Source organism: Morone saxatilis, unplaced genomic scaffold (genome assembly GCF_004916995.1).
Source record: "Morone saxatilis isolate NCDOM2014 unplaced genomic scaffold, NCSU_SB_2.0 Contig24, whole genome shotgun sequence".
Lineage (NCBI taxonomy): Eukaryota > Metazoa > Chordata > Actinopteri > Moronidae > Morone > Morone saxatilis.
In genome coordinates this window covers 21,466,911-21,483,109 of record NW_023339807.1, presented here as the reverse complement: position 1 = coordinate 21,483,109, position 16,199 = coordinate 21,466,911, and the positions used below count along the sequence as shown (strand labels likewise).

The following is a 16,199-nucleotide window of genomic DNA, read 5'->3' as shown; positions in this document are numbered from 1 at the left end:
TTGAAATCCAAATGTTTGTAACATTCTTCTATAGACTATTGTTTTGGCTGGTTTTAAAGGTCACGTTTTTAACTAAAGTGATACTTATCAGCTGTCAATTATGGTGAATCACCAGATTAAGTCTACAGACATGCTAGACATCCTTTGTACTTATTTAACACATTCATTATCTTAGCTTACCATGTTATCATGCTACCATTTGCTAATTAGCACTAAACACAAAGCACAGCTCACACTGATGGTAATGTCATTAAATTTGCAAGTATTTAGTCATTAACCAAAGTATTGGAGAAATTAAAAGTCTGACCTGATGATGGTGCTAGATTAAATTACTTTACAATTCAAAGTGTGGGCCAAATTTAATGGAAATCCATCCACTACTTGTTGAGATATTTCAGTCTGGATCAACGTGGTGACCGACTGACTTACTGACATCCATTGCCATCCATATAGCCAATAGGATGGCTGAATTTATCATTGGTTATAGTTTCTTTTATGGGTGTATGGCAAAAAAAATATATGTTAAAAAGCTTAAATTATTATCCTTTCAACATTTATGCATGTTCATGTAATCATATAGCTTTATGTAGCATCCCCTTGTTGGTGTAGTTTTGGTATCCCTACTTCTCTATAGTAGGTCATAGGAGAGGAAAAGAAGAAAATAGGTTAATAAACTACCTTTGTTGTAATATTTTCCAAGGCTGGCACTGTAGCTGTAGCTCCGGTCGATTCCAAAAGCTCCTGTAAACAATAAAAGACAAATCTGGCATCTTCATTTTCATTTATGGCAAACTAATCAAAAGCAGATAAGCCGCTTTGGAAACCTGCAAAATCAATACCAGGTGAGTAAAAGCTGGCAATCGACTATCTCTTTTTATGAAGTCCTTACTGTTTTTTATGGTCTCAAATGTGCATTGTTGACTAAAACGATTTTCTGTCCAAAGGAAATGTGATGGTCGATAAACTCTTGTGTAGACTGTAAAAAAAGAGAACTTTCTACGTTTTCTCCTCAGCTGTTACAGCAGCCGTCTCTGCCCGGAATTCCTCAACATTTACACTTTCTGTGGTTTTGTTAAATCAGGGATTCTGAAGGCCTTTATCAATACAGGTATCTTTACACTGAAGCCGCTGTCAGCTGATATTTTCTGCTGGTATAAAATGTCTTTAACAATGACTATATTATTGTTAAACACAAATTCAGTGTGTTCCCCTGAAATATTGTTCTGTCTGGGTGATAAAATTAGACTACTATAACCTTTCTACTGACACTCAGAATAAGGAAGTACTTTTAGGTGTGTTAGCAGAAGGTTATATTAGCATTAAGTTGCAGGTTTAACTGATTATTTTTATGTAGCTGTGGTCCAGAGGTCAGGAAACCAACTGCTTACTTTTATTAGCTTGTAAATGTTAATCCACTCATTTCATTTTACTCTGCTGCAGCAAGTCTCTCTGCATAAGTGTCTCCTCTAAACGGATAAAACGTAAAGTCACTGATCCTAAATGTGAATCACACTGTGGCAAGCCACCTGGACGGACCTGAGTCTTTGCGGGGCTCGTGGTGTTTCCAGTCTGCAGGTAGAGTGGCATTGCTCTCAACCCCAAACAGGCCCCGTCTCTCCCTCTCCATGTTTTTCACACTGCAGAACAGCTGGTTATTGGTGTTCTGTATGACAAACAGAATAATATTCAGAAATCATCAATGAAAAGAAAAGTTAAAAAAATTACATATTTGTCACAGTACTGCAGTACAGTTGCTATAATGCCTGAAAACTGCCTGAAGTATCAGATCACTGAGTTGTAACAGAGTTGACATTCACCTTGATGGTGCGGTCATGGTTGTTGGGGAGGTGTGGCAGTGGAGGCCTGTTCTGGCTCAGTGTGTGGTAGCTGGGGTTGGAGTAGTAGTGGTGGTAACTGTGAGGAACATCTGTATGCCAAAACAAACACATGGAATCACGTCTGCTGCAGTAAAAATTACCTCAAGGTCAATAAAATGCATCTCTCTGGAACACTAATTACAAAAACACAACAGTGAGATACAACCAAAACCACACTACGACCAAGAACAACTATTAAAACATAAAACTGCTTATATCTTTTGAAAATGTTGACCATCCCCTAAAGAAAACTAACTGTCGGCTAATATTCACTGCTTGGCATTGAATTTGATATCCCTCTATCATATACAAATCATTACAAATACATGCCATGCAGACAAGACTAGTCCAAATCCAAACAACTTTTTCTCTCTTTCTCTTAAGTCTAGTTTACCAAATTCAGGCTGAATTCAAGTGAAATGTTTCAAAAAAGTTTGTGGCTCTAGTCAGTCTAGTGTTGTATGGCAGGCTGCTGTTAGTCGGTGTAAACATCTGCCTGTGACAGAACGGTCACATCTGTTCCAGCAGCCTGGCTGAAAACGAAAGGGGACAGAGCATTTGCAGTCAGGGCCCCAAGGCTATGGAACAATTTGCCTGTGGAAATCAGGTCGGCTGAATCACTGATCTCCTTTAAGTCTCTTCTTAAAACAGAGTTCTTCACGGATTTTACTTGAACTGCCTTTTATTGACATTGTTTTTTATCAGTTTTCTTGTTTTATCTGGTTGAAATTTTCTTTTAAAACCTGATGATTTTATGACTTGTGTTTTATTTTTTGTGAAGCACTTTGTAATATAGAAGTGCTCTACAATAAAGATTATTATTATTATTATTATTATTATTACTGATTTATGCAATGATTTGATTGGCTATATGGAAACAAGTTATCCAATTATGTAGGCAGAGAACTAACAGTGTAACAGACAAAAAGAAAGCAACTTCAGACTTAAATGAAGTGTTAGAACAGGTACAGAATATACAGTACTACTTATTGTACATACATTGTACTACGTACTACATTGTATGACCTGATAAAAATATCCTCTGTCCTGTACCTGGAACGGCGTACTCAGAGTTGACTGTGCGGCTGGTGGAGAAGGAGACAGTCGGCGTGTTGTTCTGCTTGTCCTTCTGCCTGCGGCGGTAGAGCAGCAGCAGAGCCAGCAGCAAGACCACCAGGATGACGAGCACGACGATGCCACCAATGGCGCCCCACGACTCCCTCTCACCGGGAGGAAGAGGAACCATAACGCTCCCTGACTGCTCGGATGAGTCTGTCAAACAGGAAGCGGAAAGAGACAGGGACTTTATATAAGCTACTCTACTGTCTTATTTTAATGTCATGAAGGCTTTGATTACTTGGCCCTAAAAATGATCAAAATTTTTACAATATATGAAGGAATCAGAATGCATAAAACATTTGCATAATGTAAACAATTGTTATTGTTCAAACCACGTAAAAAAATTCATTTTGTACAGGAAATTAAAACTGATATACTCCATCCAGTATACCGCCCAGCTCTAAAATCAAGTACAGCAATTAAAGCAGCTTTCATTAACTTTCCACCTCTGGGATGGAACAAGGACAACCATAGAAACAACACAATTTCCAAATGGAATATCAAGGAAGTTTTTATGCACTACTTTTTAAGAAAAAGACTAAATAAATTAATACAGGCAAAAGAGGAGAGGCAGTCGGTGAAAGTTGATGTATAAGCTCCTAAAATGTATGCATGTATACCTTGTTTGCAGTCATCTCCTCCACCTTCACACACACAGTCTCCAGTAAATCGGTCACAGATGAGGTTGGTCGGACAAGAACAGGTCTGAGTGCAGAACGGCCCAAAGCGTCCTGGACTACAGGCTGGAAAACACAAGGCACACATCACATCCACCTATTAGACTCATGTAAAAAGTATTTAACTTTAGTGCATATTACAGCAGGTTTGGGATGAATAGTAGTTGACACAATGCTGAATACAATTATAATTAATCTTTCTTACTATTTTATTCTATTTTATCTCTTTAAATGAAATGTGTTTCAACATTATACTGTAGAGATGCCACAATTAGCTGATTAATCATATAGTTGATCTGATCAACAGAACACTACTCCAATAAATACATTAGTCCAAACACAACAATTCTTATTGTTTACTAACAAATAAAAACATACCTTATGAATATTATATTCTCTTTCTGCCATTAGATAAATATTTATACACTGGATCTTTAATACATCACCTTGGGCTGTGGGTGATTCTTCACTATTTTCTGACATTTTACATATGAAGTGATTGAGATATAAATATATAAAAAATAATTAGCAGATTGACTGATGATTAAAATGGTTTTTAGTTGCAACCCTGATAGACAATATATATTTTAAGCAAACAAAAACCCTTAAGAGGGCATGTAAGCTGTGAATATATTGGTGGTAATAGTGGCTTGTACACCAATAATACCAGTTGATAACACTAAAGGACCCTCTTGTTATGTTGTGATTGCTGTATCAGTCAGCTGTATTCCTCTCTTAGCAGTCATATTTCAGAAAAAGCACTTTTCTAGTTGTTATATAGCGTTGCACTCACGTATGGAGCAGTCCGTAGCAGTCCAGCCAGGCAAACATTCACAGTGACCGTCCCTGTGGTCGCATGTGGAGTTGTTGGCACAATTGACACACACTTCAGAGCACAGTTTGCCATAGTAGCCAGCTGGACAAACTGTGAAACACACAATGTCATATATAAATTACTTGCACTAGGTTATGTTGAGATTGAATGTAGAAGATGTCTGTAACATCTATACCATGTGTTTAATGTATAAAATGAGTTTGGATAATTTGCACATGGGTGTATAATTATTGATTTAAATACAAACCTTGATCACAGTTGGCTCCAGTATGTCCGGGTAGGCAATCACACTCTCCTGTCACATGGTGGCAGCGGTACGACTGGCCACAGGATGGGCATGACATACTGCACTGGTCACCGTACATACCTGCTCTGCATTCTGGGAGACAGGAGATAAAGGGTGAGCCAAGGCAGATGTTACGCAGTAAATCCAGTACACTTCTGGTTTTGATATGATGTGATTTTTGTTGTATTTCAGCTGGCTGACAACAACACTCACTGTTCTGACAGGTGACTCCCCAGTAGCCTGGGCGACACACACATGCTCCAGTTTCCCTCACGCATGTGTAACTGTTGGGGCAATGCTTGAAACAGGTCTGGTTACAGTGGCGCCCCCACAGGCCCTCTGAACATGGTTCGCTACAACGAGGACCTTGAGGGGAAACATTTGCGGATGAATAAGTATTGCAGACCCACGCTGAGTGTGTTTAAGTATTCATATCCTTTACTTAAACTACTACTTAACTGGTGAAACAGTGTCAATTTAATACTGATGTCTCTATATGACCCACATTAACAAACAACACCATCATCATTAAGTTCTTCTTAATGCCTGCTACTAGGTAGGAGTTGTGATGATGTTATGTTATGATGTTATGATGATGAAATAATGAAATGAGGCAGTAGAAACACTACCACTTTTGTCCACAGGGGCCGCCAGAATCAACACAATATGGAAGTTCCTTGTAGGAGCTTTAAGTAAAATTGGCATTAACTCAATGGATACTCCATTTTCCCATACCTAAAAGTCCTGCATTGATCAATTTAATTCAGTAAAAGCTATCAAATGTATGTTGATGTTAAAAAACTTTGATACTTTAAGTACTTCTAGCTGATTTACTAAAGTAAGATTTTGAATGCAGTAGTTTTATTTTTAAAGGAGTATCATTGCTACTTTTACTTATGTAAATGCTCCCTCCTTTGCCATTGTATAAAAATTGTTGTCAGTAATGTAAGGTGTAAGTAATTTAAAAATTAATTGGCAAAAACACACAATGTCACTGGTGGTTCTTTAAGTTAGAGAGCAGTACAATCATAATCAAAGAGAGTGTTTTAAAACCTGTGGATCACTTAGTTCTGTTGGACCAGATTTATCTGTTGTACGAAAGCCAAGTTGGCAGCGACAACAGGAGGACGTCATCACTTACCCCACCAACCTGGCAGACAGTGGCACTCCCCGGTGGTAGCTTGGCAGCCATCGGCCTGAACACAATCACACCTCTTCAGACAGCCTGGCCCAAACGTGCCCATCTGCACATGTGAACAAATGCCAACGGGCAAAGAATTGTCAGGGGAATCTCTTCAACACTCGGCCAGCTCAGTGAGAGTCAGACAAAATACTACACTGGCAGTGTGTTGTTGTATAGACAGCCTGGTGGGTTGGCATTGCAAAGAGAAGAAAGGCACAGGTCCAAAACACAGATTAAAGCATACAGAAGATGAGGTAAGGGATGAAAAGCTGGACAACATTTCTACACTGTCCAATCACAACTGACATATTCTGTATAATTATCACCTTATGATTTGTGTATAAGTCTTATAAAAGATAGCAGTTCATTCGTCTGCTCAGCTTGAAGTAGAATAAATATATAGTTCATTTTTCTTATCTTGTGTAGTTAGGATTATTTTACAAAGTGACATGTGTTTTCATGCAGTGCTGTGGGTTGAGTCCAGGACATTTTCTGTTGCTTTGGGAGACAGAGAAGAAGTGGGAGGATAAACTGCTGCACTTGTACTTAGCACCTCCCTTTATTTAATATTTTTCTACTTTTATTTTATTTTACTATGTGTGTATATTTTATTTTCCTACATATATCGGTTTTAATAGTTATACTCATCTTACTTACCTTTTTATTTACAATTTACCCATTTTTGCCTGACAAAAGTCGTCATAATCTAAATTCTAACTTTAGTACAGAGTAAGTTTCATGAAATAAAACAGATTATTGTCTGTATTGGTGATATTTTGCATTTTTAAAAGATCATACAGGTTAGAGTTTACCCACCTTTAGGAAGAAGGTTTCTAGAAAAATATGTTTTTTTCTATTTGTATTCACGGTATTATTATTATTGATTATGATGGATCAGTTTTTCCACCTCTTTATCACTTTTCTAAGCAACTAAATTAAGCTATAAAGCCTCATATCCAGGCATTTACCGGGCAGGGTTGGTCACATCGCGCCCCCTGCCAGCCGGCTGTGCAGGTGCAGGATCCATCTGCAGGATTACATTTTGCTCCATTGGCACAGTGGCAGGTGGCGTTGCATCCTGGGCCCCAGGTTCCCTCAGAGCAGGGGATGGAACAGTCCGGCCCTCGCCAACCTGCAGACACACGAAGGACCGTCAGCCTTGTTTGATTGGTTACATAGTTGATATAAAGTTGTTTAATCAATTTTGCTCCAGTCATGCGTTCACCAGTCTGTAAACAGGTCAAGCATTGACCGTTATTGTGAATTATTACCCTCTTTGCAGAAGCAAGTCCCATCAATGGGCGAGCAGTCAACAAAGTTTTTACAGGAGCACTCCAGGGAGCAGTTCTTGCCATAGGTGGCACTTTTACATGGTTTCTCACAGTGAACCCCCTGCAATAATAAATAACAGTATTAACTTTGATAATATTCATAGAAGGCAGATAATAATAATAGGTGAGATAAACATTCGGTAAAAATGTAAATCTCAGAGCTACTGTGTACCAGCACAGAAAGTGAAAGGAAAATCTAATCTAATGAACTTATTAATTAATCCACTGATACCTAGATGCTACATACTAAACTCTACCACTCACCGTGAACCCAGGGGCACACTGGCATTGGCCGGTGGCACTATCACACACCCCTCTATTCACACAAAGACACGGCTCCAGGCAACCATGACCGTAGAAACCGTGAGCACAGGTCTCATTACAGAACAGTCCTGCCCACCCAGGCTGGCATGTGCATTCTCCTTTCATTGGATGGCAGCTGGACAGTGAAAATACAGATAAATATGATGAAATCGTCACAAAAATACAAAGAAATAAACAGTTTTCAGTTTGAAAATTTGTTGATAGAGAGGTTTTTTGCACATGTGCTAAACACTCCTAGTACACTAGATGTTCCCTCAGGATTGTTATTAGAATATGTGCGTTTACTTCTACCTCATATTTTTGTTATTCGTACAGTCATTTTTTACAGGCACAGCTGTTCTAAAATCAGAAATAATCTAATTGGTTGAAAAAAACATCTCAGCTGGTGGAGCTAATGAATCTGAGGACAATGTAGCTGAGCTAATTAGCAAACACAGGTGTTTTCAATTGTTCTGGTTGATTAGACTTCCCAGGTTAAAATAAAACAAGAGGAGTGTGTGGGAGAGGTCAATCAAGCACAGTCTGCACACACCCACACAGTCCTGAGAGGAGGTCTAATCAGGTGAAATAAAAACAGCTGTAGGACCTTTAAAGTAAAGTAAAGCAAAGCCTAGTGAAAACAGGTGAGAGTTGGGAGCAGATCTAGCTACAAAGTTATGAAGCCTAACTGACTTGAGTCTACAGCTAACAATTAAATGTGCTTGCTTCAAACTACCAGTTAGCCAATTTAGTTAGTTAGTCTCAGTATCATAGTTTTGACCACAGTTCATTATTTTCCAGTTACCCGGTAGCTAACTTTAGCCCAGTCCAGAACATTGAAAACCACGCAAAACTTGCGGTCTTCAGCAGTTAATGCAGCCAATTTACTTGTTTACTCGTCATTTCACAGACACGGGTAGCAGCACCAAGTTCATCGGGCCTACTAAGGTAAAATATATCCTTTATTGGAAATATGTTCAACATTTCCAAGAAAAAAGTCTTGATGTATGATTGTTGTAAAATATTTTGGATCAACTATCCTTCCTTAAATAAAAATCTGCACAAATCTAAAACCCTATACTGTGCTACCTAATCAAGACTGGCTTCTAAAGAGCAGATGATCTAAGGTCTAAATGGGGGTACCAGAAGCCAGCTGACTTTCCCAAAATTGTGACTCTTTGGCTCCACTCACTGAGGTTTAGCTCAACCAAAATTGGATTATCTCTGCCTCCAGACTAGCACTGCCTCAGATAAATGTATAGCTCAAACCCCTTCTTCTTATTCTTTTCACGACACTCACCTGAGTGTGTGCTTATCCTGGCAGAGACAGGTGCGTTCACAGTGCATGCCGTATTTGCCGGGTGCACACATCCTGTCCCTGCAGTGGGGACCACTGAAGCCTGGCTCACATAGACAACCTCCGTCGATGTTGTAGCAGCGTGCACCATTAGCACAGTCACACACACCTTTGCAGTCCTGACCATAAGTGCCTGCAGCACACTCCTCATTACATCTGATGGCCGGAACACAAAAAAGTTATATACATACACAGAAGAGCTGGACAAATGGAAAGTAATACAGAAGTCTGTTGTTAATTTGGACATGAACCACAAACCGAATAAACTTCAATTCTCTATTGTGGGTAGCCAGTCATGATGTCAAGGCTGTTTTTATCTGTTTCTGGTGTATATTACATAGTTAGAATCAATTATGTTTGACAGAAGGAAGGAAGGATAGGAAAGCTGCATTGGTTGGCTGTTCAGTGCCTAGAAATAAGGCAATATGACATGTTAATCAGTCCAGCTGCTTTATAATGCTTCAGTAACGAAGTACATCAAGTGTATGAGGATGACAAAATACCTAACCAAGGTTTCTCCAGACTCAACATTCACTTCACAACAGTTTTCTATTTCGGTTCGTCACTTGCAATGGAGGAAAAAAAGCTATCCCTTTACATGAGCGGGCTTATAGGACGGCCATATAAATAAAACACTTGCACAAACACACCTGTTACCAGTGAAACCTTTAGCACACTGGCACTGTCCCGTTTCAGGGTCACATTTGCCCCTGTTGTGACAGACACACTCCTCAGCACAGTTCGGTCCAAACCTTCCCTCTGGACATCGCTCTGTGCAAACTGCACCCTGCAGAGTAACAAGGAAAAAAACATTGATGAGACAGAAAGACGTGCCAAGAAAACACAGATGCATCATTGCAAAAACAGGAATCACATGCCAGCGTAGCAACTTTACAGATTGTTGCAGTTACTCAGAAAATAATCGGTTAGTTTGGTCTCTGATGGGATCCCAATCATGCCTCCTCTTATGCGAATCTTCCAAATGATACATTTTTTCACATTCTCCAGAGAAGACAGGTTGCATTAAAAAATGTCTTTAGAAATAAGTCAGTGTTACGAAAAAGGACTGCTTTGTCCAGTATTTGGAGCCAGCTGGAATATAACACATGAGCTAATTCAAAATCTGGCAACCTCCACAGATAACATTAAGGTTAGTGTCAGTGCATGAAAATTTACCATCCATCCAGGGGGGCAAGCGCAGATTCCTTTGCCCCTACAGATACCACCATTCTGGCAGGGGCATCGTGCCTGGCATTTACTGGGACACGCCTTCTCACAGCTGGGGAGAAAGGATGGGGTCGTTGCTTAATAACAGTTTAATGGACCACTTTAGTCCAAAACACTGTGTGTCCTGGGACATTCCTGAGGACTTAAGTAAATGTTTTGTTCTACAGTAAAAGTGCACAAAATAAGTGTTTCTAAAAAATGTATTATTCAAACATCAGCACAAACAGTGGTGTAGAGTAGTTAACCACATTTACTATACATAATATACATAATTATGTATAGTAAATGTGGCTGTACTTGAGTATTTTTTATAATTCTACTCCACTACAATTCAGAGGCTAATATTGTGTATTTTACTCCACTATATTTAATTGATTACTGTAGTTACTTCAGATAGACAAAATATAATCAATCAAGAAATGATGGTATATTATTAAAGACTTGGGTAAGACTTTATTGATCCCTTGGTTAAATTTGCAAGCTAGTAAGTAAAATGTGTTCCACCCTTACCAGCTGCAACATTAAGTGATGAACTTTAAGTATATTTTGAAGCTGTTACTGAAGCAACATTTTTAATGCACAACTTTTACTTTTAACCGAATATTTCTACACTGTAGTATTGCTACTCCCACTTTAAGTTAAATGTCTGAGTACATATTGATGTCACCGAGTACATATTGATGTCACCACTTACATAGATTACAACTGGGAAATCCTGCAACTCTAGAGTGGCTGTATACAGTTAATGACCACATACATGGACAACGTTTTAACAGTTTGTACAGCCCTATAATATTCTCCATACTACTCGGAAGAAAAGTAGTATAAAAAACGATGAGCCAGAAGAAAACCAACAGTAGCTCCCTGATTACTTTAAGACTTGGCATTACAACAGCTTTGTGGGAATCATCAGCACAGTTGGAACGTGTCTTTAACCAATCAGATTACTTGGCTGAAACTACCTATTGTACAATTCATTGTAGGGGTATTATATTTTGTAATGCGCCCTTGAGGTATATTAACATGGACAAACTTCAAATATACACAATTCATCAAGGAGCTCTATCCCATAATCAGTGTTGCCAAGCCCCCTTTTTTATTTAGCTCAAAGTGGTGTGTTGTGCTTTCACATTGGCAGTATAAGAGTTTCCACTAATATCTAGTGGGGAAGAATTTTCATTGCTTACTCATCCTCAGGGGCATCTAAAAACAGGGTGTAACAGATGACTCATGGATTATTGTATACAGCAGGGTCTTTTTTTCCTTCTTAAAATTAAGTTGTGGAAATATGGAATAACTTGGTAAGAACTGACAGATCTGTTTGTGGCAGACCTCCTGAGATAAATAAAGATAATGAAGTCTAATGAAGTGATGTGTAATGAAGTATCTGAGGTATCCAGTGTCTCCTAAATGAAATAATGAACTGTACATACTCTATACATATCTATACATATCTCAACAATTATTTAATGGATTAAGATTAAATTTTGTACAGACCTTTGTGGTCTCTAGAGACTGAATCCCACTGTCTCCTTTGACTTTTCATCTAACCCCACCATGACTTTTACACTGTTGGCTTTAGTTTATGATAATAATGGCATTCCCATCAGCCTCAGCCTTACTTTGTGTTTAGTACTAATTAGTTAACACACTAAACTTTAGGTGAGCGTGATAAACATTATACTTCCTATACATCAGCATGTTACACTGTCATTGTGAGCATGTTAACATACTGATGTTAGCATTTAGCTCAAAGCACAGCGTCACAGAGCTGCTAATATAGCTGTGTAGAGTCTTAGTCTTGTTGTTATTTGTGTGTCTTGCCTCAAATTGCTTGAGGGAAGAAATAAAGTATTTTAATTGAAAATTATCTGTATCTAAAATTTAAAACTATGAAAAGGGGAACCTTTATTTGGAAATTGAAGTTTTTAGGTCAATGTTTTTCTCTGTTTACAAAATCAACACAGCATTTATTAACAAATCTCCTAATATGGAAGGATCCTTTTTACTGCACTTACAAAGTTCCAGTGAATCCCTGCCGACATAAGCACTCTCCTGTGGCTTTATCGCAGGATCCTCCAGTCCCACACTTGCACCTCTGCAGACAGCCCTTCCCGAAGGAGCCTGCTGGACAGGAGTCCTCGCAGTGGCGTCCTATGAACCCCGGGGGACACTGACAAGCCCCCTTAACAGGGTCACAGAGAGCTCCGTTCTCACACTTGCACTGCTGACTGCAGGCTGCCCCCCAGTGTATGTCGTCACAGGCTGAAAGGTAACAAGAAAAACTATTATGTGTTGATTATTAAGTTTATTGATCCAGACTAAGATACTGAAACAAAAACCTCTAATTCTTCTGGTTTATTTGTGCTAAATTAAAACTAGGCTTTTGGTTTATGTGATTTGCTTTAGCATTTTTGTTTAATCTGTCTCCAAACTTGATAAAGTTCATTCTGTTTATTGGATTTAATCTCAGTGAAAATACCTGTAAAAAACTGCATCCATTGAAAACACCGAACTTAACATTGGGCATCTCCTCACTTCTTAAAACTCAGGAAAACTTTTTTTTTCGTTACTGCCTAGGGCCTACACACTTTCACACCAGGGAGGTTCTCACTGTCATTGCCCACATTTTCCAATGATTCAAACCAGTCAGCTTCCAGTAATACCCCCGCCTCCCTAAACACTGAGTCAATCCTACTCTGCAATAAATGAAATAAAAACACTGAAGCAAAATAAAATTACATATGATTACTGTAACTTTTATATGGTGCCAGCATCATCATTTTGAGTGAGTTTTGTTCATTCAATTTTACTGCCATACACAGTGGTATAGACATACAGTAATATATGATGTCATAAAAACAAATACAGAAACAAATCTGATTAAATTTAGTGTGTTCAACAGCACAGAGATGAATAACAGAACAGAAACAAAAGAAAAGTACTGACTGCCACACATTACTGTGGACCCTCTCCCCATGCTTTCACATCCAAATCCTCCCCTTTAGCCCAGGAGTGTTATATTACCAACAAATAACTTCAAATTGGCAGGGAGATTTGCATGGAGCTCACAGGATGGGGGGGGGGTTTAAATGGTTAATTTTACAGAAGCATGGCTCCAGGGGGTTTAATGTAGAGTGGAGATTCACACAAGGTTTGGATTTCAATTCATGATGAAGAGATCTCAGTCCGCTGGGTTGTGTTATGAGAACCCAGATTGGTCAAGGGTGCATTCTTTAAATTTCTCATCAATAACTTAGGCTGTCTTGGACTTTTGGACACCATCAAGAAAATGTGATATCCAATAGCGCTGACGTAACACATGGATGGGCTTCAGTTGTCTTCTCTCAAGCTAAAAGCAATTCCAACAATTTCATGCTGACCTCATGTAAGCAGCAGACATTCATGCACAGAATCAACTGTACACTAAGGCTGGAGCTACACGTCATACCGAGTCCATGTTCCCAGTCTCCCACACCCCCCTACCTTAGTCTCCAAACATATGCCCTGCCAGAGCTTTGAAAAGTACAAGGACTGCTTTGACAATAATTACACAGAAGGTAGAGTAGAGCCAAATTTGGCCTGGAGCTAAGTGCGCTGCCATGGTCTGCAGTGTTTACTGCACTGACTTGGAGCAGGACCCTTGCCTCTTTTTGTTTAAATGAATCATAACTTCACTTGTTCTCTGTGTGGGCATTAGAGAGGGGTTCTGCCGGAGTGTGTCACATTGAATAATGAGATTTACTGAAGGGTCTGCAGGGCTGGTATATCCAGACAGAAGATGAGTGAATGGGTGAAATTTACCAGATTGGATGTTCTTTTTTAGCAACCAGCTGGCAGAATCCAACCCTCCACTGAAGAATATCAACACTCTTCCCATCTGTTTGTTTATCTGCATGTAAATATACATCCTCAAGTGCAAGACTTTCTCTGATAGTGTTGCTGAGTTTGGGTTCCTTCAACAAATACACCTACTTTAACTTAACTCAGTCTAACTTTGATTTAATCATTGTAATGGCACGCACCGATCAACCCAAAATTGCCAGAAGTATGACATTTGACGTCAAAGCAGCATTCATGGCCAATTTTCTTTCTAATTGTTTGCATCTGTGCATGATAGTTCAGTGACCTACAGCATGTTTGTTTATTTATCACAGTGACACAACAAAATACGGTGGCCCTGAAGTACAAACCATGACCTCTCAGAAAAACACTAGCAAATCAGAAAATACAATATTCTATGTAACAAATTTGCAAAACCAAAAACCAAAGTGGAGAATTTCCTGGTGTATTTTAGATAGCAATATTAGCAATGTTGTAACTAGATTGATCAAATACCCTGAAAACCTTTTTTCTCAATCAGGTACTTACTATGTGCAGTGAGGTCCTACATGAACACACAATTTTCTCCCAAAATTAGATCAGTTTTGGTTTGTAACCTTTAAATATTCATAACAGTTTTTTCCATCCCTCCTTTTTGTCACCTCGTGTATAGAGCGAAGAGTATTGAGTATACTTCTCCCTCCTCTCTTCTATTCTCTATATTCATAACCAAACAGTCATAAGAGTGTTCAGTAAGAAAACCTCAGGCCTCTCTCCTCTTTCCCATACTTAGATTGCTCAACACGCAGGCATCCAGGAAGTATTAGGCTTATTCTGCCAAAAAGTTTCCATTATAGGACGATATAGTAAAGCCAAGGCCGGAGAGAGAAGGAGAAGAAGGAGGAGGAGGAGGAGGAGGAGAAGTAGAAGTAGAAGAGAAAAGAGTATAGTGAACGGGTGAAAACAAAAAAAAAATGAAGTGAGGGTTTGTGGAGTGGGGGAGGGAGTGTAAGGAGAGACAGAGAGAACTGAGCCATGCAAGAGAGAGAGAGTGGGGTAACATTTTCCATTTCCCCTTCCCATCATCCCCCTGTCAAGACATCAACCGCTACCCGTTAAAGCTAATTCCTTCTCTTTGCAGAGGAATAGGGGGGGAAATGAAGGAGGACTGTGTACTATTGACCCAGCTGACTGCGATGAAACGGGCTAGAGGTAGTGGAAAACTTCATTTTAGTGAGAGCAACAGCAGCCCCGCAAGATGTGGTTCTGGTTTCACACTCCACGTTGTTTGGACGATCAAATTTAAGGAGATTTCAGACAAGACAAACAGGGTTAGACTCACTGTTCTGAGTTGGTGCCTTGAATAACGATTATATAACCATTTCTGCTGACTTTAGTTTTATAAAAGAAGCCATAATGGGTAAAAAGAGCAGGTTTAATGTCTGTCTTAACTCTTTTTTTATTGACTATGGCTACTTTCAGTATATCATACAGTATTTAACTCATAACTTATTGCTCTCATGCTCTTTTGTAACATCTTTGTTGGAGTATGACTTTTCACTTTTATTACACTGGATTGTTTTATTCCTTTTACTTTAAAGCCGCTCAACATTTGAGCTATTGTTATTAATTTTTAATAGTAACTGTGAGTGAGAGGTGGAGGTGCAACTCGTCGTCCTTCTGGTCTAGTAAACTGGTTTCTGGACTGAGGCTGACAGTGATTACTCATCGCTGTGCATGCAGTAATGCTCCCTTGCTGTTTCCATTGGAAAGGCTTTCTTCGTGTGATGGAGTGGTGTATGTGAAGATCAGCCACTTGACTAATGGCCAGTTGTCATTTCCTGTTGTGTATGTCAAGCTTATGTGTGGTGGTTTGGTGTGTGTGTGTCGTGTGTGGTGTGTGTGCCTGTGTGTGTGTAATACACACCTGAATAGAGAGGGGAAAGGGAGAAAGTGATGGGAGAAAAAGCAAACAAGAGAGAGTGAGGAAATGTCTGTGCGCGAGAGGAAAAGGCTGATTCATACCGCTGGAACAGTCGTCGCCTCTCCAGCCTCCCTCACACTGGCAACGGTCCGGAGCAACACATCGACCGTGGACACACTCCTTGGTGCAGCGAGCTGTTGATGAGAAACATACTTTATAACAGACCCAGCTTTGTGAACTGAAAATATTCAGTATGCA

At 39.3% G+C, this 16,199-nt stretch overlaps 1 protein-coding gene across 2 annotated transcripts in view; it reads right to left on the bottom strand.

The window, feature by feature from the left end:
* The window catches only part of pear1 (platelet endothelial aggregation receptor 1), a 56,570-nt gene that overhangs the window by 4,645 nt on the left and 35,726 nt on the right, over positions 1 to 16,199 (bottom strand). For both annotated transcript variants that reach the window (XM_035671773.1, XM_035671772.1), the window contains 17 exons: positions 16,043 to 16,135; positions 12,214 to 12,460; positions 10,145 to 10,247; positions 9,619 to 9,755; positions 8,912 to 9,124; positions 7,573 to 7,747; positions 7,249 to 7,369; positions 6,946 to 7,109; positions 5,936 to 6,038; positions 5,008 to 5,160; positions 4,756 to 4,887; positions 4,467 to 4,598; positions 3,617 to 3,739; positions 2,931 to 3,149; positions 1,818 to 1,927; positions 1,537 to 1,663; positions 679 to 741 (listed from right to left, as the gene is read on the bottom strand). In XM_035671773.1, the coding sequence (XP_035527666.1) occupies positions 679 to 741; positions 1,537 to 1,663; positions 1,818 to 1,927; positions 2,931 to 3,149; positions 3,617 to 3,739; positions 4,467 to 4,598; positions 4,756 to 4,887; positions 5,008 to 5,160; positions 5,936 to 6,038; positions 6,946 to 7,109; positions 7,249 to 7,369; positions 7,573 to 7,747; positions 8,912 to 9,124; positions 9,619 to 9,755; positions 10,145 to 10,247; positions 12,214 to 12,460; positions 16,043 to 16,135 (2,415 nt within the window). The remainder of the gene's footprint in view (positions 1 to 678; positions 742 to 1,536; positions 1,664 to 1,817; positions 1,928 to 2,930; positions 3,150 to 3,616; positions 3,740 to 4,466; positions 4,599 to 4,755; positions 4,888 to 5,007; positions 5,161 to 5,935; positions 6,039 to 6,945; positions 7,110 to 7,248; positions 7,370 to 7,572; positions 7,748 to 8,911; positions 9,125 to 9,618; positions 9,756 to 10,144; positions 10,248 to 12,213; positions 12,461 to 16,042; positions 16,136 to 16,199) is intronic.